The sequence below is a fragment of the Onychostruthus taczanowskii genome, unplaced genomic scaffold (genome assembly GCF_017590055.1).
Source record: "Onychostruthus taczanowskii isolate IOZ18803 unplaced genomic scaffold, ASM1759005v1 scaffold54, whole genome shotgun sequence".
Classification (NCBI taxonomy): domain Eukaryota; kingdom Metazoa; phylum Chordata; class Aves; order Passeriformes; family Passeridae; genus Onychostruthus; species Onychostruthus taczanowskii.
In genome coordinates, this window is record NW_024503013.1 from 3,610,508 (window position 1) to 3,635,902 (window position 25,395).

Genomic DNA, 25,395 nt, shown 5'->3' on the forward strand with positions numbered 1-25,395 from the left:
GGCCAGGATTTTAGATACAATATGTATTTGATTGTGAAACTTCAAAGATGAGATATCCACCATTCTTCTGACAGTTTTTGGAGTACCAAAGCACTAATTTAAGCTCATATATTGCAAATGCCAATGAATAGCAGCAGAGTTTCTGTTACAAGAGTGTCTAATTCCCGGTACAAAACTTGAATGTAACAATAGTCTCCATGCCATCAACAGTGAATATGCTGCCTTGAGGTCACAAAAGATTGCTTATAGTGTTTAGAAGCTTTCAGAAATTACTCCAAATTACAATGTCATGATACTTTGGTTAAATATAAATTTTATTTTATTTTTCGTAGTAACAACCTGATTTAGTTACTTCCTTTCACTGTATAACGTAGTTTCGTAAATCTGCATGATTGCTGAAAGTCAGAATTACCATAAATTCTATGAAATGCCTGTGGATTCCCACATGAAAACATCAGTATTCCAGAAATGTTACTTTTTTACTTTTCAAATTGAAGCTCCTGCAAAATCTGTAGACAGCTGGGTACATCCTTATATTTGCATGCCATATAATACCTGGAGCCACCATTCTAGACAGAATAACTTGTTTTTCAGTAGATGCAGTAGAGCCTATCCTTTTCTTCTCTGGGAAATGATGTCTGTACTGAGGGGTTTTTTCTACTCCAAATTTTGGGCCTGAAGAAAAATAACATTGCAGTGGGAAGATCTGCAGAAAATAAAATCCCCTCTGAGTTTCCGTTAGAGAAATCTGTTCAGTATCTATTTATACTGCAAGGATTGTTATTACTGTATTACAGTTATCAATGCCATCTCTCTGCTTTTCTCTCTTCTGAGCAGATTCTCTTGTTGTGGTTGCCTCTACAATCTCTTTCTGAGTTTGACACTGCAGTCTATATGATGCAATTGAGTACATGATGTTAAGGATTGATAGTGATAAGTAAACTGAGAGGGAAAAGTTGTAGACAGAAAAAGTGAGTGATGGTTTTAGCAGTGCAGCTGAATTTCATTTCCCCAAACAAGCTGATGTTGAAAGGATAGATGGGCATTAATTAAGAGTAAAATTGTCATACACCTTTTAACAGCTGCCATTCCACCTTTATATATCATCAAAATATTTAGAATTCTTTTCCTGAAATTATGCTTCTGAGTTTTATTTAGTCAGATTTAAACACTACTGTTACACTGATGTTGTCTTTGATGGTGAAAACCAGTATCTTTCATTTTCATCACCAGGACAGCAAAACCCCTGCTGTGCAAACTACAGTGCTCAGAAACAGCATCCAGTTGGTTTTAATTTATATTGTTTGAGTACCAGTAGGCTATGCCAACAGGAAGAATTACTTCCAAAAAAATATTTTTGTCTTCTGTTGGCATAAATTTTTCATCATAGTTAAGCCAGAAAAGGTTCTACAGAGTGGTAGAGTAATCAACAAAAGCTGAAAAATTGCACTGATATGCAGATGTAAACTCAAACTTCTGTCAATAGGAAGGTGACTTGGCCTCCCTTCCTTTTGTTCATTACATAATGAAAGTAATGCAGTTCTTCATCCAAAGGATTGTCAAGCCCTGGAACAGGCTGCTAAGGGAAGTGGTGGAGTCACAGTTACTGGAGGTATTTGAAAAGTGTGTAGATGTGGCTATTAAGGACACGGTTTATTGATTGAACTAGTGCTGGTTTACTGCTTGGACTTAATGATCTTAGAGGTCTTTTCCAACCTAAGTGAATCTGTGATTCTATCACAGCCAATTTGCTTCCAGCTTCTTACTTGCAAAGTACTGGGGGCCAGTAAATTCTTGTGGTACTGCAGTAGGACTGCAAGTGGTGTTAATACAATGCCTGGAGTCTCCCTGGAAGGGGAAGAGCTACCTCCACAGGCCTGGTGATGTTTCAAAAACAAGTCATCCCACAAAGCCCTGGCAATAAAATACAAGACATTAATGAAAGTTGACTGTCAGATCAGAATCCATTTGCAAAAAATAATTCTGGACCAAACCTGAAATTTCAGAGGGAAATGTATGAATTTAATTCTGAAATTAAACAACAAATATGAAACTTCCAGGTGAAAAGGTCTTTTATCAAGCAGAGGTACTTCAAGGATTTGTGTGCAGGAACATCTAAAATTTTTTTTAAGCATTCAGTTTTTCAGTACTCCATTTTAGTTTTTGTGTCTGATTTGCAAAGATGGTTTATCTTTTAAATGGCCCTAAGAAATTTTGAACAATAAAATCACAAACTTTCAAGTGGATCCTAAAATGTTACAGTGGATATATCTAAGCTAAAGACTATTCAGATCCTGTTTGCAATGTGTGAACATCTCAAATTAACAAGACCATGAGTTGTTGGAGTGTTTTTGATGATAGAGAATTTTTTGTGGATGAACACTGCAAGCTTTGCGATATTGATTATTCACATTGATCAGCACCTTTAGAAATAATTTTCAATTACTTATTACAGGAGATAAATCCATGATACAATATCAAGCCAAATAATTCTCCACAACCTCGTAAGCAATTTGTCCTTCAACAGAATCCCATTCCTCAATCTCTCCAGTCAATAACTGCATATGAGCTTGCCCAAGAACTTCAGCTTGAGCCCTTTTAGACACTGTGGGAAAAGAAAGATGACTTAGTGAAAGAACATTGTATTGAAAGATATATAGATTTATTAACTTGTTTTCAGACGGAAGATAAAGTAAATACTTTTGATTAAATAGTACCTACATTCCATTCTTACAGAATATAATTTTAGAAAAAAGTCTGAAAGCCTTTACAAAGCACCACTGACTGAAAAAAATACTACACTAATTTCTTTTGACAAGATTTTAATCAGAGAGGCAGTTTCATATGCATATAGACTTGATTTCTGTTTATCTATGCTGTGATATATTATCAAGAGGTAATGCATTAAACATACAAACACACACAAACTTGTGATGTATTTATATTATTCATATAGACTTTCACTGGATTGTTGTCCAAATATTTTACAGGGAAAACAAGAGGGAATGTAGGGTGGGAAGCACACCTGAAATAGATTCTGAATATTGCAGTGCAGATTCAGATGTGAGAATTATCTCTTTAGTTTAATAAATGAGTTTTTTAATTTATTGTCATCTTTGCTGAGTAATAGCAAGGCAACAAACTGAAGGAGATTTTTTTGAGAGACATTATCCACTCTTTCAAAATGGTGCAGGAAAATATATTCAACGAAAAGATTTTTCTGCCAATTCTTTATGTCAAACAGCCACCAAGAGATTGTCACCTCCTGCTTTTCCTGAACCATTGCTCACAAAAAATGCTGCTGCTTACTTCCTTGGGAGTGCTGTATCATTTTGATGTGCCTACTCCAGAAGCTTTCCCACTAGCATGGTTTTTGTTGCTAATCCTTAACTCGCCCCTTGTGAAATATATTAAATGTGGATAACTTGATCGTTCATAAACACAACACTTTATCTTTTTTTTTTTTTTTTTCCAGAAAGACAATTTCTAATTCTTCCCAATTATTTCTTTTCTCCAAGAGGGGTTTCCTAGGCAGTTAACCCTTAGTTGTCCTTGCTAAGCAAGAGTTACATTAATTACTGACTGCTTAAATAACAGGCTTTGTTTGATATTGCCAATTTAAAATACCTCTACTTCTTTCTTTCCACAAACAGGATTATGGTTTTTCATTGTGGCATTCTAAATGATGTAAATATAGGGTTTTATTCAGTCATTTAATCATCTTAATTACAAGGTTTACCATAGCAAGATTAAAAATGAATGGAAGTTTTCATCCAGATTTACATGTTTCCCACAGAATTAATACTTTCAGCTGAGCTTTTTAAGGCTTTTATTCAAGTCTTTCAGTAAGAGCTTAATGGAGAACGACGATTCCCATTGTTAGAATGAGTAGAGCTCTGATGCACACAGGGGAAGGCAGATGTGTGCTCCATCCTGCCTCAGAGGGATGCTGCCGTCTGGAGGGAGCTCTGCTACATAATCTATCTGCAGCATGTGACATCTGTACAGATGTTAAACTCTATTTTTATCTCTTTCTAAAGGGTAAAGCTGATCTTAAAAAGTTTGGAAACTATGTTGTTAGCTGCATCTTTTATACCTCCCCTTTACTGTTATAAAACTGTACTTTTCATGAGAAAAGTTCATCAAAGTTCATTAACGCCAGTGTCACGGGGATCATGGTCCTTCCCATCCATGTCTAGATGTCTGCATACTGTGCTGCTAAACAGGAAAGATGCTCAAAAATTCCTGCTACCGTGTGCCAGAAACTTTTGCCTAGTTCTTCTGTTACCTACACAGTTTTCTTGGTCCTCATATTAATTGGAGAAATTCACACAAAATAAAGTTTTTATTAAGTCATTCTAAGCTCCTATTTATGCGTACTTCAGATATAGTCAGACATCCACCTTGGAAGTAAACACAAACCTATCACTTCTTACTGTTCACGGTCTGCTAAAGGAACATAAAATCTGCATTTGCATTAAATCTGCAGTTTTGGACTGCAGCCTCACTGCTAGTTGAAAACCAAATCTAACTGAAGTGCAACATAGCCTTAGAACTCCCCTGGTTTGAACACTGCACAAATTATATATAAAAATAATAAGACAGGCTATAAATCACCTCATTCAGGTAGAGAATGGTTAGTAAACTTCTCCAGGTAAATTAGTTATGATAACAAGATGGTTATATCTGGGCTGGACTGCTCTTAGTGTGCTCATTACCTTGTTTACAGGCAATTGACTCAGTATCTACATGCAGGACGCAGCAAATTCTGTTCTGAAGGGGTCCATGCACTCTCTGGATCTCAATTTGCTAAGCTGATTTTGGGAACACAATCCTCAGATGTCTATCTATATGTAGCTGAAGGTCACAAAGTTTTTTTTAAGGTTGTGTTGTTATTTTAAAATTAAGTCCTAGGATCCAGACACCCAAGAGTGGCATTTCAGGCCCCAACACCAGAAATCTTCTGCCCTATATGTAAATTACCAGTTTCTTCGAGATCACAGGAAGCCTTCAATATCTTAGATTTCTGATGGTCCAGCCCTCTAGGCATGAGTGGAGGCACTTCATCACGTTAACCTCTCAGTAGAGGTGAGATTTTCCTGACCGTGGCTTATACTGTATTAAAAAATAGTATGTACTAAGCAGTAAAGTGACATCCAGATTCTTTTCTATTATATGGTTTGGGTTTTTTGGGTTTTTTCTCAAATTTGAATTTTTAAATCTGCTTTAGCATAGAAAGCTAAATAATTTTCTTCCAGGAGAGGTCAGTATGTTGGTGAAAGTGAGATCTCTCCTTTTGCCTTGAGACCAAGGCAGAATTGCTCTGCTGGTACTTATCAAGCACTGAAAACTTGCAGTTTACCAAAACAGCTGGACAGATTATGCTTCTAACTATGACTCTCCCATAAGTTAAACAGAACTTATTAATCACTCAGTACCTTCTCTTAGTTTGTAGAGGTCTCTATGCATGAAGCTGGTGTTGGCAAGTTGAATATTTCACATTCACTGTAAAGAATTATCATCTCTTCCTAGCTGCTAGGCTTGCTGAGAAGTTTGAACTGTCCAATACTCCAGTATACTTCCCCTTCTCCTAACAAAAGTGAGGTTGAGAGCAGCACTGATGTTTGAGGGTTGAGGGGTTTTTGTGGTTGTTGTTATTGTTGTTTTCTCCTTAAGACTTATATTCCTGTTATAATGGAAGTCAAGTCCTAGTATCTTAGACTTCACCAGCTGTTGAACTGCATTAAGGGGATCTATATGGACACTATAGAATACTCAGTTCTGTTTTGTTTTGCTATAATTGCATGCCATAGTCTGTTCTTCACTCATTTTAATTCCTAGTAGGAGCCTGATGCTGGGAATCAGAAATAGGCCACTTAAGTAGCAGTAGTATAAAATAATTGCTTACTGCACAGGAAGGAAAGGTTTTAATAAACACTTATCTCACATATAGAATACAAGATGACAACTTTCTCATCTCTACTTTGCGTGTCTATAACTTATAAATTATCTACACAGAATGTTTTAAAAACTCTGTTTGAGTCTGTGTATCAGACTGTTAGATCATGAGTTCAAGGGCTCCTGCATTTGCCTATTAGACTTACAGCTTTGTGATGATTTCACTTCTATGAATAAGTTGAATAAACCTTAAATTTTGCTTTTCAGTAATGGGAGAATAAAAAGCATTAGAGAACAGGTTCAGAGTATCTTAACCTTTATATTCCTATCCTAATTCTGTGTTAACTTCATAGGGTCATCTTATCTCATAACACATCACATATATGCTTGGAAGAATCATAAAGGTGTTTCACTCTTGCATAATCTACTTTGTCACTTTTGCTAGACTGTTTTTGAAACTTTTATGTCTAGTAATGAAAATTTGAAAATGGGTGTTATCATTAAAGAAAATGTCCATGGCCCCTGACATTGCTCAACATAAGAATCTGTTTTCTTTATTTGTGCAACTGATTGGTGACCATGTCTGTAGTTTTCATTACGGAATGAAAAAATGAAATTAACTTTTTTTCTTCTATGGTCTTTTCATTACTCAGTACATGACCACTAATTTTGCTGTTGACTTCCCTGAAGCACATTTTAAGGTTTCCTTCCTCTCTCTTGTTGAAGGCATTCATCCAAGGATATGAAATTTAAGAGTTTGGGAATTACAAAATTTTCTGTAGGGCAGCTTTTTAACATGCTATATTTGCCAGAATGGAGTTACTCCCAGTCTGTTGGCAATGTGTTGTTATTAGATTTTAATTGCATTTTAATGATTGCACGTGCCCCAAATTCTAGACAATGTCTTCATAGTAGGTGTATGGATAAATAAGTCTAGGTTTTCTCTCATTTTTTGTTTGGTTGGGTTTCTTATGTTGTTGTTGTACTTTTGGTGGGATTTTCTGGGTTTGGATTTGTTTTGTTGGTCGGTTTGTTGGTTTTTTTTTTTTGTAATTTCAAGTGTAATAAATGAACGAAAATGCATTACTGGTCCAACTGTAGTAAATTCTTCCAAGGAACTTGCAAGTATTCAAAAAACCCACAAAAAAACAAAAACAGAAAAAAACCCACAAAATTTTCCAGATATTACCACTGTTGAAAAATCTTCCCCAGCCTCTCAAAAATGCTAGTAATTCTTTCAAATAATACACTAAATACACTAGAAACTGCAGTTATATGTCCCCACACCCACTGGATCACTCACTAGAGCTGTTTGTCCCCTCAGGGACTATGAAAGCATAGTGAGAAGAAGATGGTTGACCTTGCCCAATTAAGGTAGCACACAACAATGGATGATGGGGGCAGCCCTGACAGGTCTCTGCATAAGGGATGTGGGCTGTAGTTTCACAGTCACAGTATTGTCGATATATATTACCCCAGCTGACAGCTCAGGAGAAACATAGTGAAAGGAGATACCAAGAAAAGAGGGAGGAAGCATGAGAGATTAATTAATTTTAAAAATATGTGGAGTGTTTTGGCCCTCAGGCTCATGCACTATTGCCTCTCAGGCACCAGCTGTACATAACTATTTGTCTACATCTTGACAAATAGGACAATGATGAAAAGTTTCTGTAGTGGGCAAGCTCTTCTTCCCTCAAGACAAGTTACTAGCCTGTTACTGATATGTCCCAAGCAATTAGACATAACTAACAGAAATCTCTTAGTTTAGGGTTAAACCAGACAGCACTGTCCTGCCAGGTTTAACAGAAATGGATGCTCATGGCATCACATCCACTTTTCCTCAGCTTGTTGAAAAGATACCAACTAAAGTGTTGCACAAATGCTTTCTGTGGCAATGGTTACACAATTTGTAAAAGAGCAGCAGCACAAGGTTCACAGATTTAAGACTGATGTCACATACCGCAGCTACAATCTCAGAGGTGCAGGGCTCTCCCAGAACTAACCCACTCATGGTAACCTTCCCATTAGAATCCATTCACTGTATAGATCCAATGTTTTACTAAGCTGATGCCCGGAAAAATACATTTCACTAACATGTCAGTAAGCCCATTTTGTTTAAGTTAGAAAATTCCTAATTAATCTTAATTACCTCTCCATATCACAGAAAACAATAGAGTGAGAATGCACATGTTAATCTGCATAACTAAGGAGAAGAAGCCAGAAAAACAATGCTGATCAGACAGCTGAAACAAGAGGAAACAGAAGGAGAAATAAATGAGAAATTGTCTTTTTCTAAGGTTCTGGATTCTATTTTTTTATCTCCATGAACGTTGTGATGAAATCTTAAAGGTTGTAAAAAAAAGCATGAAAACAGGGGAGTTTTCAGAAAATGCAATTCTTCTCACACTATGCATGATTAGCTGAATTCAGTGGTGATTCTGGTAGAGATGACTACTGTAAATGTTGGGAGACCAGTTTTGATTCAGAGGCAGAAGACTTTGGACAGAACTGATCTGATTCTGCCAGATTCCATTAATAAGTTTCTCTATATAATAAAGTAATTTATTCCTTATTTTGTAAGTATGAAAGTGAACTTACAACCATTTGAGGTGATACAAAGCTTAATGAGACATAGATTTTTTTAAAGCCCAATTTAATCAGTTCAGGAAGACTGTTTCAAATAAATTAAGTGGTATGAATGGTTGGGATACATCATTTGCATTTTTCTTTTTCAAAGGCAAAACTATAAATTGTTTGGAAATATATATATATATATATATATATACACATATATATATATATACATATATGGATCTATTATGAGGTTTTTTCCTATAATATAAAATTATAACTAGCATGAAGGTAGCTATAATTTAACATTAAATATGTTAAAGGCAATTGCTTGGATTTTTCAAGGAGAAAATTACTGGATAGGTATAAGCATAATATCATAAGACTTCAGACAGCAATCTGATTATAGCCAGATCTGAATCCCTCTGCAGCAGCACACATACATTCTATATCTTCTGACAACAAAATATGTTTTCCAGAGCAGTAATAGTGAAAAAGTGACTTTTTATGACCAAAAGTGCCATCTTTTTAACAATTTAATAATTAATATCACAAATCTGATAATTTGATTGTCCATTCTATCTTCCATGTTCTTTTGCTCTGTTTCAATACTGTTAAAATAATTGTGATGGCTTCTTTAACCAGTTGATATAGTTCCTGTTGTTTTGATGCTGCTGCCCCAGAGTGGAGAACCTGCACCCAGAAAATGTTACTTAGTTTATTGGTTTATTGAAGCATTAATTTGCATGCTATTTTTCCTCTTTCAATAAGTGAGAAACTGTCCTAATGGAGACTGCAGGGAAAAAAATTCAGGAGTAGGAAAAGAGAATGTAAAGAAGGACTTAGGTAATACTGATAAAGTATTTGACAGCTTGGCTTTTCCTGCAGAACCACAAAGTCCTTTAGGAGTTTAGCAAGCTAGTTTCAATCCTGAAGGGTCTATTTTCAGCTCTATCAAATACAAGAAGAAAGAAAAAATACCTGTTTCTACAGGATAACAGTAGATGATCTATAAAGAAAATTGCCTTGATTTGCAGTCCAGATCTTGTGACTCTACAAGATGCATGTCTTTTGTTGTCTAGAATTGGAAGGAAAACTTTCCAAATAATATTAAAATTGATAACAAAATGGCAGTTTTTAAATTAAAGCTTTCAGGTGCACAAAATATACTTATGTGCACACACAGGATTGAATTTTCACAGTTTTTCTAAGTTTAACTAATTAGTGTATCTAGCAAGTACGTCCAAAGGGAGAAGGGTTGTCCTGGTAACCCACCCTTGAACCTGCTCCGTTGGGGTTCTTAGCCCTGTATCTTGTTATGTCTTCCGACTGCTGGTGCAAAACTGGATGTTCTTGTTAGAAATTGTTTCCCTTGAAAATAAAACCAAACACAACTTCAAGAGTGTGACATAATGTGTGAGAAAGGATAACTACCATTCTAAATTGTAAGAAAGTGCTACAAGCTATACAGCTATATGTTAAAAATCTACAAAGCTACAAATATATGAAACAGCGAAAAATCCTCAGGCATCATGTCACAATTCTTTCCTATTCCTAAATGAAAATGGATTTCAGAAAACAGAATAAGACTTCTGAAAATTATGCACATAGTCAGCAGAAGAGAGTGAAGGACTGCCGCTTCTCTTTCCCCGCTAGCTGATGTTGAGAGTGAGGGGCGGCAGTTTTTCCCCCTGGAGCTCCTTGAATCCCAGTTGTCAGTTGTTTCGGCGCAGTATAAAACACAGGCAGCGCACAGGGGTCCCAGGGAAACTTTATTTGATGGTGTTTCTTCCCCTCTTTCTTCCTGGGCCCCGACTAAGGGGCCGACAAAGACTTATATCTCAGGGGAAAGGCAGGGGCAGACCCAACTTCCAACAAATCAGGAGAGTTGGGAGTAAAAACCCAGGCGGGGAATAACAGGAGCGAACCAATAAACTTCCAAGGAAGAAAAACAGTTTTTAGGAAATGGGTAAAATTTGGAGAAATAGAAACTAGAAACTAGCTGACGACATTTCTGGGAAAAGGGTGGAGACAAAAGGAAAAACCAGCACCAGGAAAAGCACTAAATCACAAATCAAACCATAGACCCACTGATAAAACAAAAAGCACGATACAACAAAGGACTGCCTGCTGTTTGCTTTATTTTATTAATGGCATTTCCTTTAGAATAAACAAAAAGAACGGGAGAGTTGGACGAATGCCTTCTTCCATTTGATAAATATGTGTAATGGAACATATCAGTGTGTAATGGAACATATGATAGGTATTTAAAATGTTTCACTTTGACTGCTATTGCTAAGGGTTTGAGGAAGGGGATACATAATCCTGTGATACTGGTCTAGGCTAAAAATTAGACAACAGAAGGCTACATATTATGTCTCAATAACAATTATGTGACAAGTAGAAGATGGGTGGAAGCAGTTCACTGGGTTTCCAGCAGTGCAGAACAGTGTGCACAGGGATTCAACAGTGTAATATCTGTATGTAGAAACAGGTAGGAGTTGCATTCTCAACACTGTTACACTTTAAATGATTTATTGTTGCTGACGTTATTTGTCGTGATTTATTTGTACAACATGGTTGAACAGCAGTATCAGCAGTATCAGCATTCTGGGGAAATTTGCTAATGTGACATGTTTCTTCCTCTTTGTCTGCACTTTATTTTTTAATTAAGGTGGAAAAAAATCATCTGTCACCATCATTCTTAGCATCTAAAAAATTTATTTTGTGAACTATAAAATTGGTTTTATGCTATTCTCTGAGGCATATGTTCACCAGTTCCATTATGTTCAGAAAAATGTAATGGCCAATCCATTCCTTGGTACATTTAAGACTAGAAAATATACCAAGAAGCTGAGCACTAGACCATTAACATCTGTGGGATTATGAGATTTATACTGCTATTTTGTTGTTTGAGATTTTCTACATGCTTGAAAACCATATTCAGAAGGACAATGAGAGAACAGCTACCTGTCATCGATGATCATCCACAAAGGTCCTAAGGAGTCATTGGCTTTAAATTTTGTGTGTGTGTTTTGGCATTTCTTGTAGATGTAAAAAGAACTGGTGAGAAGAGGAACAAATATTAGAAATTAAAGGAATTATGTGTTAGTGGAGATATCCATTTGACTATGGCTTAATTCAGGACTGCTGGAAAGTCTCTTCCTTTTATTACCTTAGGCTAAGAATACTATAGGACCAAAGAAGCAGGCCCAAGAAAGATTCATCAATCATATTGTGTCATGCCCATGGTGGAATTCACCAAGAACTGACCTGCAGATAGACCCAGAAAAAGCCTTTATATTTATATTAAAACACTTAATATCAAGAGAATATAAAGCAGAGAGGCAGTGGGCTATGTCTTAAGTTCAGTGTGTACAGTCATGCAAGGGTAACTCTACAGACTCCAAGCGCCCACGTTTTGACAGTACAATTCCTATGACAACAACTACATGTATAGACTGGTGAATTCTGCTAAAAAAGTGTTTTGAAGTATAAACTAGAACTCTACCTGCCTTTTATTTTCATTTTTATGCCCAGAAGCCTGAATTTAAATCTTGTTGAGGAAATCTTTCTGCTGTTATTAATCCTTCCTGGCACTAGGAATCAAGGTGACTGAGGCGTAAAGGGACAAATTTAAATTGCTTGCTTCTTGTAAGAACAAGAAAATGAACTGAAACATATATATAAGCTCCTTGAGAGACTGATACTATTATAATTGAAGTACTAGTGTGTATTTGTAGCCAAATTACAGAATTTGCTTGACAGAGTTTCTTCTGCTGAATAAGGAAAATTACACATTTTACATCTCTCAACTGAAAAAGAGTTAAGGCTGACCAATATTTATAAATTTGAATGATAATCATCCAAACATTACTTCTGTTTTATTGTTTTGAAAAATGTCCTAGTTAAGCCTTCAAAATGCATTATCTATTGGCATCATTGTAGTAGTCATAAAATGAAATTCTCGTGTAAAGCAGTCATTCCTTGGGTGCAGGACTCTGGGTTCACTACAAGTGACAAAGCTCTGGAGTAGGATTTTTCATCATACTCACCACTGTATCAAACTTAGAGAAGAACAGAGAGTGCTGAAGTGACTATCATCAGTGCCATTCAATTGTAGAGAAAATCAAGTGTCATAGCACGATTAGAGAACAAGAGAAACATAAAATGTGAATGAAAAAAAAGGGAAAAAAACCTTTGAACTGTGTTGAATGTTTTGCCGGAGAAAATAAACATACTCTACACAGTAATGTTTACCTAGCATTAAACAGCATACTTATTATTTTCCAGTGCCACACTTTTCATAGAAATGTAATAGTTAGTTAAGCATTACAACAGAATTTTTGTTCATTCAAATTATTAAGAAACAATCAACTTGTGTTGCAGATTCACCACATTTCCATCATTAAGAAAGTTCTAATAATAATAGCTATCCAAATCAGAGTTTATCAGTGATGTTTTCTGCATATTTGCCTTTGACAAATCTTATATTTCCCCTAGGTCAGTGATTACAAATGCATAGGTTTCTTTTAATTGTTAAAATCGTCGGCAGCAGAGGACAAAGAATTCCACATCTGGTCGTCTTGATCATGCTGTGCAGTCAGTTTCATTCCCTTCAATGCATAGGAAGTTAATTTTGAGGTCATTCTAAATATTTTAGTCAACATGTTCTTTTATAAAATATGAATTTGAATTCTGGAAACATTACAGAAACTTTTCTCTCTTGGTCAATACAAAGAATTATAAAAATGGGTTAGTTTGACTGGATACACTTTCTTCCAATATTCTTAATTATATCTTACTTTTTAAATTAGATATTAATCAAATCTCATATCACCTATTGAACTATTTAATCTAAGATTGAAACAGATGAATTTTTAATGATGTTTATCATCTTGATTACCCTTTCTAATGATAGACCAAATTTAGTTCGTCTCTTTGGAAATTATTAATCATAGCGTCATATAAGTTGGAGAAGACCCTTAAGATCATCGAATCCAGCAGCCAGCCCTAAGTGTCGTGGCTGTGCGTCTTCTAAATACCTACGGGTTTGTGATTTCAGCACTTCCCTGGAAAGCTTGTTCCAATGTTCCAAAACATTTTTTGTGAAGATTCTCTAATATCCAATTCAAATTTCCCCTGGCAAAACCTGAGACCATTTCTTCTTATCATTTCAGTTTTTGCTTGAGGGAAGAGACTGACCCCCCACCTAGCTACAATCTCCTTTCAGATAGTTTTAGAGACTGAGATGTCACCAACCTTTCTTTCTCCAGGCTGAACACCCCCAGCTCCCTCAGCTGCTCCTCACAGCACTTGTGCTCCAGACCCTTGCCCAGCTCCGTTGCCCTTCCCTGGACACGCTCCAGCCCCTCAATGTCTTTCCTGCAGTGAGGGGCCCAGAGCTGAGCACAGGATTGGAGCTGTGGCCTCAGCAGTGCTGAGTACAGGGGGACGGTCACTGCCCTGCTCCTGCTGGCTGTGGGTGTTTCAGTAGTTTCAATAATGATTCTCTAGTACTAATTACTTACATTATTTAATTTTATTGTTCTTTCTCACCTTTTTTTTTTCCTACTTTCCACAGCAAATAATTGGCATTTGTATTATCTGGTGTGTTATAAACCGTAGAACATCAATTTATATGGAGGATTCAGGAATTTTCTATATAAGTATTGATTTCAATTCCTAAAAAAATAGAAGAATATTAACTACACAGTTGTGGTTTAAAATCTCTTAATTTCTTAAAAAAAAAAAATTTAAACTTTTTATGTAGCTTTTCTGCCTTGTATTGAGAATTTTCTGTTTCTAGTGTTTGTCTTCTTCAAAAAATTCTTTCAAATATTATAAAAAAATTATTTGTTTCTCCCATCAGCTTTTTTCCCCATAAATGTATGTAATTTAAACATCTTCTTTATTTACATAAAAGAACAATATATATTGGTAAAATGACCTTAAAGTATATCTAAACATTTCTTTACATGAGAAGGTTACTGAAAATGTATATAAAATTAAATTTTATTTTTTGGAAGTGTGTGTGACTTAGAGGAAAGAAAGGAATATTTAGCATGTGTGAATGACCCCTACAAGAGCTTACAATTTTTACAGAGCACAGAATAAAAATCAAAAATGATCAGTGCATTGGAGAAATGGCTTGCAAGGAATAACACTAAATTCAGCAAAATTCAGATTGCTGTACTTATCAAAGATCAAATAAACAAATAGAATAAAAAAGGAATAAATGATTAAACAGCATTTTTCCTTAGAAAAATGCAATTATAAAAAAAAAAGAATACTTAGTAGAATGGATAATTCAGTAGTAGAATTCTAGGACATCCTAAGAGAGCTGCTACCTGTGGAGTACGAGTGTCTCTTGCTCCACTGCTCAGTAGTGTTGATGTCCAACTTTGGGTCCTACATTATAAGATGTAGAAAAGCAGTAGAGATAAAAACAATAAAATTAAACAAAGGATTAAAAATCAGTACTTCTGAAGTAAAGCTGAAGGGATTTGGCTGATCCAGCCTTTGAAACAGAAGTTTGATATGCACAGAGGAAATGGTATACCACTGTAGCTGAAAAAGTTTAATATTGCTTTCCAGTGATGTGTTGTCAGTACTTCCAATGTGGTATTTGGTACAGGCAATAAACAGTATTAAAAAAAAAATATATATAGACAAATATTAAAGAAAACTATCCAATTATCCAAGCAAAAAAAGATATAGGTTATTGTGAAGATCTAAATTTAGGAATATAAATCAGTGAACATTCTTTAAGAGTGGGCTGAGAATATTTGGTCTTGCCTGAGGGCAGAAGAAGGGCCTGAATAACGTGTGGTTTTAATAACAGTATTTTGACATGTTCTAGAAAAGGTTTCTTTTTATTATGAAAATGATACCAATGACGATCAAATACAATCATGATAATCCAATATCTTTTCAAAGCAGTATATTTGTTTGTATGCTATGTGGTCTCTTTAAAGAGAGCATGTATGAGAAATACATTTCATCAGTCTTTACATGTTTCAGTGACTGGCTACATTTCATACATATTAAAGTACAAATGAGACTACATTTGTGTCTGTCTGCACTGGTAACAACAATACATATATTGTTTACATATTTGCATCCTCCAGAACAAGATGAATCCTGACAGTACACTTACATTTTCTAGAATATTTTTAGCTGTTAGTTTTGTGAGTGATTATAAGAAAAAAAAATAATTGGAGGTTTATCACTGTAATTGAATCTGAAGAAAGACAAACATGTGATTGGTAGAATTGTGTTTCAGATAAGTGAGCAGTAGGTACAAAGCCCCCAGAGAAGGAAATAAGCACTTTCATTTTTAACTGATAAATCAACAATATCTGTTTGTGGGTGTGTTACAATGCAACAAATAAATTATGTTAATTAAATATTTTCTTGGAGGACTCATGAGCACTGATAATAAACCATAGCAGCACAAAGAAATGCACCACAATTAATTTGGTTGCTCTGGGAGGATGGAGGAACAACCCATTGTTATCATTCATTTTAGCTAAAAAAAAGTGTCTTTTCTCTCTTAATGTAAAGTGTTCCCCACCATTAGAGGATACTGCATATTGCACCCTTTTTCTCTGGATAGTGTACAGAATATTGTGAGGAAAAAGTTCAAAGCTGGGCTTAATATAAAATTAGGCTTTATATTTTCAGAAGGGAAGATGTAGGCCTACATATTTCCTTACAATTTATTTCATTCAAACAGAATAGTTGCAAATTCTAAAGAAAAGACATCTTGCAAAATTTCATTGAATAGATAGATAGATATATTTCAATATATTTAATATAGATATTGAATAATATATTTGAAATTTATATATATATTTAATATATAATATATATTGTAAATTCAGCCTGTAATCTCGAGTTTACTTTTTGCTGTTTTGCTCATTGATTAATACATAGCAATAAAAACTTTTTCAGATTTGCAAAAACTTCCAGATTATCTCAGATTTTGGCTGTCATCAGGTATCAATACCATTTATTCATCAAGTACTGCCATCTTGTGGAATTAGAGTAATCAAAGCACATTTTAAATGGACGAAGAGAAATATATGTTTCCAGTGGTATCTCCCACTACATCACAAAATGAAGTCTAGAACTGGAATTATTTCTTGTACAAACATTATAACTCCACAGAAGTGCAATTATGGCATGAGCATTTTGCATGCTTTGTCCTTGAATAGGCAAAATTTAGCCATGTTATGGACACTCAGGTTTTCAGTGACCTTAATAGAGTTTATATAACAACCTTCCTGTTATGTCTTTGCTTGCATCCAAAATACCACTTAGCTAACAGGACTGGTGAAGAGGCTGTCCAGAAACTTCATCTTAAAAGGATGAATGGAGCAATTTCTTAAGAGAAAATCCCTGAAGCAAATCCCAGGCAGTAACAAACACAGGAGTGAATATTTGGTGTTATCTGAATGCTTCAGCACAGCTCTCTCTACAATACTTCAGGCTTTATTTCATACTGACCCACAGTGACAGAAAGACTTTTGCATTACCATAGTACTGACATTTTCTGCATCAGAATATATCCAAAAGCACTAGGAAAAATGCTGATATGCCAGTATTCCAGCTTCATCCATTATGGGAAGTACATCACATTGTGACAGTTTAGGAATTAGTGTTGTTTAACAGAGAAAACAGAACGACAAAAATCATTTCAAAAATTATAGTAAGCAAATTTTCACACTATAAATTAATTATGTCAGGAAATAGATGAGCTCTTCTTACTACTTCATCACCAAATGATCCAGATTTTCACCTATATAGCCTAGTAAAAAGTGCTTAATAAAATGCAGAAACAAATTGGACATTAGGAAGGCTACATAAGGAAGGCTTTCCAAATCATCTTCAGAAAAAAAGATAAATATTTCCTTAGAGACATATTTCTGTAAATGAAGTTGGTCATTCATAAAGGATCTATGAGTTTTGCAGTTACCAAAAGGACTTATATCATTTTTGCACCAAGACTTTACATATAAAAGAATTTAGCAGCAGCAGACTATTTCAGCCTAACACATATCAATTTACAACTGTTCTACAATACATAATTTCTCTATCTTTTTATTCCCTGTTTCTGTTTGTGTTGATGCAAAGTGTCTGTGAAAAACTTTGTTTTTATGTTGGCAGACAACTGTAATTTCCAGGAAGGGCTCTGCATCCTCTTTGTCATTTTGCTATTGATGTCACATTAAAAAAAAAAAAAAAAAAAAAAAAAAAAAAAAAAAATCCAAACTTGTGTATAATGCAGTGTTTAGTTTTCTCTTTTGTCTTAAACTTATTTTTCCCTATTGAAAACAAATGCGTAGAGCATGAAAAAACCATTTACTAAGTTTTTTCTCAAAAGCAGATGACTTCATAAGGTCCATATCTAACGTAATTACTTTCTGATTTTAAAGTTCTGGTTTGGTTTATTTAGATTTTGGTAGCATTGATTTTAGCTTAAAAATTTCTTGAAGGTCAACATTATTTATCTGTCAGGCTTGAGATGCACCTCTGGAGTTCAATATCCCATGGAAAAATAATGTAATGACAGTTGTATTTGTACTTGGCCAAATGACACTAGTTCTAAAATCTTGTAATAGAACCCATTATAGGAAAATTCAGGCTTGAAATTCAGTAAAAACTGAAGTGAACTGCGTACAAATAGACCTAGTGTCATCCATTTGTTCTTCGGCTTCTTGTTCTAAAATCCTGAAAGTTCACTGCGCAGTTTACCATTTTGTATGAGTAGGATTTCAGATAATATTTAAATGCCTTTCTTCTTGCAGTTTACATGGGTTCCTGTGCTGAAATCCTGTAGAACTTGTGACATGTAACTACATCCCCTGTTGTTTCAGAATATATTATTGTGCATGGACAGTATAGATTACACACTTGTCTACAGAGACACAGCTATGTTTTAAATATTGATTCTCCATTATTGTCTTTTTATTAGTTTTTTTTTTAATGTGTCTTTGCCATCACGTGGGTATTGGCTTATGCTAAATACTGACAGTAGAAAAACAAACCAGCAAAACAAAACAAACCCCCAGATTTTGTACTTGGCCAGCCTTTGCTAGCAATTTTTTTTTTACAAACTCTAACTTGTAATTTTGCTGGCATACAAAGTAGAAACAGTCGGAGTCCAAGAATGTGAACAGCGATGCATGATTCGTCCTCTTCTTGGACTGCAAATTTATAAGTGTGAGATATTTGCACAATGGATCAATGTCAAGGTACACCCATTTTCCCTTAATTGCAGTCATTCTGTGAACACCCTTTTGTAAAATCACTTCTGCAAGATCATCCATCTATTTCGGTCAGCTAAAACCTGTGGGGTCCCCAGATCCCAAGCCAGCTGTGGTTGTTTCTGACTGGTCTGCAACATTTTCCTGAGATATTTCCACTGAAATCTGTACATAGTGTATGGACATGACCCTCAAAATTTTATTTAAGAGTCTGCTAAACTGATTAACCAGGTCTAACAAGAGTAAAAAAATTTGTGAAGTGTCTAAGGGGTTTTTCACCTGCAAAGGAGACCAAGAATTGCAGATGCATTCCAGATCTGAGCATTCAGATGCATTCTTCAGGTATTTTAAAGGGTGTTCCTGAGGTTTTGCTTTTTAGAAACGAAAAATAGGAGCAATTCTTTCAATGTCAATGGGCTGACAAGAATCAAGAGGTGAACTGTAACAATTTTTTTTCTGGACTTAAGTGTTTGGGCATCTGGATGGAATACAGATGCTGTAGGTGTACACAAAAGAAAAAAAAAAGAAAGGAAAAAAAAAAAAAAGAAAAAAGCTTTAACCACAGCTTTATAGCATAAATGCTTTGAGTTTCAGGTTTGGCAGGAGTTCTGTTATTTTTATGTCTCAGTACCCTATACCAGTACACATTCATCCATCATGCCATTTTCAACAGCAAAAATAATTAAGAAAGTGACAAAATGACAGTATCCCCCTGGATTCAGGATCGGCAAAGACTAAGTATTTTATTTCCACAGAGGCACAAAAATTTATTGCCTGAAATCTGTTCCTTAGTATTAATTCTAATTAATAAATGAATAATTAACTGTAAATGGTTTTAAGCTATGAATGGAGAAAATTCTCTTCTGTGTGAACTGCCAGTGAACCCACACTGATGACTGCTTTGGATTTGCTTTGAACTACTTTTAAACCAGAGCAATTAGTGAGACTGATTACTTTCCATTTGAGTTGGTAACGGGTTTTCAGTAAAAGCCTGTGTATTTTCCTTGAACTTGTGTATTCATCATCACTTTGTAGAATTTTGTTCTGCCATGAATCTTTTTTTTTTTTTTCCTGATAAAGTATTATGGCAAAATGTGGTAATAAAATTTTCCAAGACGTATTTGGGGCATAATTAGTATTTTGCCTGAAACACAACAGAAGAGGAAGGAAAATCTGAACACTCAGAAAACTCTCAGAGAGCTCTTAATTCCTTAGAGTCCTGTGTAGCCACCAGAATTACAAATTAATCTAAAAAAGATTCTAGCAAAAAGTCAATGTGTGCAGTTTAAGTCATCATTTTGAGATTTAGAAGCAGTCTTCCCCTCCTGTCATCTATGTTCATTCCTTTAACGCAGCATTTTTATATTGAGACCATCAGGGTTTTTTTCAGAGAGAATTTTCATCTGATTTCAAAATTAGAGTAAACTTCCTAAAAATTGTTTCAGAAGTTACTGCATCTTTATAGAACTCTACGCACTGTTTGCTTATATTGGCTGAAAAAGCAGTCATTGTGCTGCTCTGTTCCTTTCTCAGTACAGTGTCAGGGAACAGTACAAAACAAGGATAGAAAGGACAAGTTGGTTGGAATTTCTAATTCTCTCCATACTGGTATAGTCAAAGCACACACCTGGCTAAGTTGTAATGTGTCTCACACTTCTTATACCAGTTCCTCTCCTATCATTAAAAGAAAACCACAGAGCAAAATTTAAATTTTGAGGTGTTTCCTCTCACCCCTTTGACTCTTTCAGAAGTTTTCAACTAACTTTATATAAAAAAGACCACTTTGACTTCATGGGGATGAAAGTATGAGAGAACCAGACTGACATACTTGAATTACTGTCTTCCTGTTTCTGCTGAAGATGAGTAGTTACACAAGAAATTTCAGTCTAAAAGCTTGAAATATGTTATACCAGTGGAGCAGTTTTCATCTTGGAGCAGTAGTGGGGACTTTACATTCCTGGACTAACTTCAGCTTTTCTCATTTTGAAGTCAGGTTTTTGAAGGCTATACAGGAAGGAGATTACAGAACAAATAACCTTACATCAGATGTTCTGGTTTAAGTAGCGAACAATATTTTTTTAAAGTGTGAGGAAAGAATGAAACAATGTAAAAAAAGCTCAAAAGGAGAACAACGTATAAAGAAGTATACATTTAAGGCTTTAAAGCCAGAGTTAGTGAAACGCCACATGAATAATTCCCTGCAAGGAACATCCTGCTAAATCAGAATCTCATTAACTTCACTGATACTTCTAATGTTGAGGCATAAATGAATCTAGGTTTTTATTAAATCATGACATAATCTCATACAGATTAATAGGAAATAACTTTTTTTTCCTCAACTAATTATAATGAGTATAAAGGGAAAAGTATATAATGTCCAGGTAAATAGAATAGATGATTCATGGGATAAAAATAAGAACCAAGGGACAGGATTTAGCTGCTATTTTTAAAAGTCACTGATTTGTTGGTAGTCTTGGTTTAAAGAATTATTCATTGATCATAGGGATTTAAGCTGCATAAAGGAAGGGTTGAGAAAATCTTCAGTGAAGCAGATGTAAAAGATAGAACAACAAGGCAGTAATATTACCTACAAGGTGGGTTGAACAGTTGGTACAATCTAGTGACTTTAAAAACAAACATTCAGAATGAAACTTTTTTATACACATACATTTGCAGAAGTCATCCATAGCTCTGCAGGAATCATCTTGATATATTTCCATGCAAATCGGAACAAATAGAGAAAATAATTCTTTGGATATTATTATTGGTTTGGCCCAAAAGACTAGAAAAGGGATTTATTTAATATCTTATTGCTGTTTTCTGAGTCTGATGAATAAATTCATCATTTCACCTGAATTAAGTCTGCCTTCACAAGGAACTTGTGGATTCAACATTTATGCTATTTTCAAAACCCCAAGGGAAGAAAAAAATATCCTCTTCAATTCTAAACCAAACAAATTAAAAGTTTTTAAAATCGTTAACTTTTTTCCCCCATAGATTATTGAAATAAAGCTAATGAACATTAATTTAGTGTATCTATTAACATGACACACTATTTTTTCTGCAATTACTTTATGTTATTTTCTTTCTGTGTTTTTTTAGAGATCATCTATAGCTGGGTATTTAATGAATTCCCATCTTTTGTGGCAGAAGACAGCAGGCGTTTCATCTCTCAGGAGACAGGCAATCTCTACATATCCAAGGTGCAAACATCCGATGTTGGCAGCTACATATGCCTGGTGAAAAACACTGTGACAAACGCCAGAGTTTTGAGTCCTCCTACGCCTCTGACACTGAGAAACGATGGTAAGAAAGGCATTCTTTCTGCGTGCTACATGAAAGAAAAACACCTAAATAAAAATAATTAATTTAAGAACCATGATTTTATTGTTTTTAAATATATGCACATATTTTCTGTAAAAAAATGGCAAATGGAAGTTGTGCATGGAGGAAATTTCTTTTAGAACATCCAGACATTGTGAGAATATTTAGATCTGTGAAGGCTGAAGTGCAAACTGACACCTTGGTGTATTTTATTTAGAACAGTTACTCCACCTTGCTCTTCTGATTTTCTGTCACTGACAGAGAGAAGCACATCTCCTTTATGGGCAATGTCTGTTTCCTCAGGGCTCAGTTCAATTGCCTCAGCCCAAGTGGCTACTGCCGCACTGATACTCTCACCTGAGACACCCCCAGAGTACTGGCAAGTGTCACATGGGTCATACAGACTAGCTGCAGGATGCCAGGAGATCATTCATGTATTTGGCCACTGTGGTTAAAGAGAACACAAAAAAGTTTCCCTAAATACACTGGCAGCAACAGGAGAGCAGAGGAGAATCTCCATCCTTTTCTGGGTGCAGAATGTGCCACAGTGTCAAAGGATAACAAAAAGTCTGAGATACTTAGTGCCGCCTTTGCCTCAATCTTTAATACCAAAAGCAGTTGTACTCAGGATACCCAACTCCCAGAGCTGGAAGTTAGGGGTGGGGACCTGAGGGATACCCCCATAATCCAGGAGGGAATGGTTAGTGGTCTGCTATGCCAATTAGATACCCACAAGTCTTTGGGCCTGGATGGGATGCACCCAACAGTCATGAGTGAGATAGTGAAAGAGCCCAGAAAGACCCTCTCATTATTTACCAACAGTCCTGATTATCTAGAAAAGTTCCAGCTGACTGGAAAATAGCAAATATGAGGTCCATCTACAAGAAGGATCAGAAGGACAATCCAAGTTCTGGGTTCCGCATTTGGGTCACAACAGCCCCAGACTGTGCTATAGGCTGGGAGCAGTGACTGGAAAGCTGCCCAGTGGAAAAAAACCTGGGCATGCTGAGCAACAGTGGCTGAACATGATCCAGCATGTGCTCAGGTGGCCAAAAAGGCCAATGGCATCCTGGCCTGGATCAGCAATGGCATGGCCAGCAGGAGCAGGGTGGTGATTGATTGTCCTGGTGTACTCAGCACTGGTGAGGCCACATCTCAAGTACGTGTCCTGTTCTGGGCCACTCAGTCAAAAAGGGGATACTGAGATTCTGGAGTGAGTCCAGAGAAGGGCAGTCAAGCTGCTAGAGGTCTAGAAGACGCAACCGATGAGGAGTGGCTGAGGGAGCTGAGGGATTGTTTAGCCTGGAGAAAAGGAGGTTCAGGGAAGCGTTTATCACTCTCTACCACTGCCTGAAAGGAGCTTGCAGAGAAGTGGGTGTCAATCTCTTCTGCCATGTCTCAAAGGAACAGAGAAAATGGCCAATATTTTCCTTCTTTCCAAGATGTTCTACATCCGATTATGCTTTCTAGTTCCTCACAGCAGTTCAGCCCATGTGAATTCACACATACATAAATTAAAGAGAGAAAGTTTTGAAAGTTTTCTTTTGTCTTGCTTATAGCTTTTTCTCAAACTAATATTAGTCCTATGCTCCAAACATGCTACAAAATCTAGATTTAAACAGAGATGACTTAGTTTAATAGAGTAAATTTAAAATATATTCACCAATTAGAATGAAATTAAGTTAATGTTTATTCATTGTAGCAAATTTAAATTTCCTTCTGCATAGCATGTAGCCTCTACAGCAAAAAGCTGCTCTTTTAATTTATCACTTCCTATTTTTTTTTGTTGGTTTAGTACCTATGTTATTATTGAGTTTCAGGTGTTTAGTTTTACTGGCTTAAGAGAGTGAATCCATATAATATATATTTTTAATTTTTTTCATAATTAAAATGCCCAAACATTGACTGCCTTTTTAATGTGTTTGTACTCTGAAAAAAAATAAAATTTCATTGTCATATTTGTTATTCATATCTCACTCTATTTATTCTTTATGATATTTCTTCATGCTTTTATTTGGTTGTGTCTTGTGCAGAAATTCAGCAGATTAGTTATCTATCTTGTACTGACAGTACATAGGTACACAACACACTGAAATAAATTGAGAGAGTAAATAAGGATAAAGACAGCAGTCTACATCACTGAGCTGAGGAAAAAAAATCTATGAAGGAAAACTCTGTAGATTTTTTTTTTAAATGTCAAGTGGGTAGTAAATACCAGCCTCCAGCAAATTTTTTGTTTCACGGCTGGCTGTCACACCACTGTGATAATCCAACCTTCTGAACTGTGCTGGAGTATTGGGAAAGTGTTTGCACATAGATGAGCAGCTCTTCAGCAATTTCCCAGTTTCCTGACTCATTTTTTCACACACATGAATTTCTACTAGGCTTCCATGCCTTAATTTTAATCTGTTGGTATTTATGACAGGCTCCTTTCTTGTCACGGAATTCTTCAGTAATTCTCAGTAAATTGCTTGCCTTCCTGTATGACTGAGCTAGTTTCCCAGTGAAGAAACCTCAACTTTCTACCTAACCTTGCAGCCTCCATAAACATACCTTGAAAAAAATTGTTAAGGAAAGTACTCGTTGCTAAATCATATTATTTGGGACATCTGTCTGGTTCTACCTTCTCCACATAATGCAATAATATGCATTTTGCAATATGCAATAATATGGGTTCCTTTTAAAATATGATCTGGGATTATAATAAAAAAATTTCCATAAATCATGCTGTACTTTTTCATTTTCATACTGATGGACTTAGGTAATACTGCCTTGTCCACTGGCAAATATTAAAGGGTCATTAAAACATTTTTAAAGTATTCATTCATTATGTGCAAAAATACAGAATAATTGTAGAAAACTAGTGCTGACTAGTTAAAGAAAATTAAAGTAATTTCTGAAGAAATAAACTGCTGGGAATAGACTCCAAGAGGGAAGTGAGAATTTAAAAATGGCATTAAAACAAACATTAAATTACCTGAAAATATACTCTACTCTATGTTTGCTGAGTTGTGTTATATATTTTTAAATATGGCTTTTTAAGCATTTTTTGGCACAGAATTACTTGAATTACTTTGAACTTTTCAAATACTCACTTAGGTTTAAAAATAATACATCTTTCTGCATTCCAATGCTTGGCATAACGACTGAAATTACCCTAAGCAGTCAGCACATTTGTTAGAAACCACAGGAAGAGCTTGTGGTTTTAAACAGCTTTTACAAATAGCTCTATATAAATAAAACAATTTATATAGCCTGTATTCTCCAAACATATATATCATTAACTCCAAAGTACTCTAATTGATTTATTTAACATCATTCTTCCATTTTG

At 35.4% G+C, this 25,395-nt stretch overlaps 1 protein-coding gene across 1 annotated transcript in view; it reads left to right on the plus strand.

The window, feature by feature from the left end:
• Positions 1-25,395, plus strand: part of CNTN5 (contactin 5) — a 269,832-nt gene that overhangs the window by 92,334 nt on the left and 152,103 nt on the right. Inside the window, exon 6 of the mRNA XM_041417056.1 lies at positions 21,843-22,046. Within this exon, the coding sequence (XP_041272990.1) occupies positions 21,843-22,046 (204 nt within the window). The remainder of the gene's footprint in view (positions 1-21,842; positions 22,047-25,395) is intronic.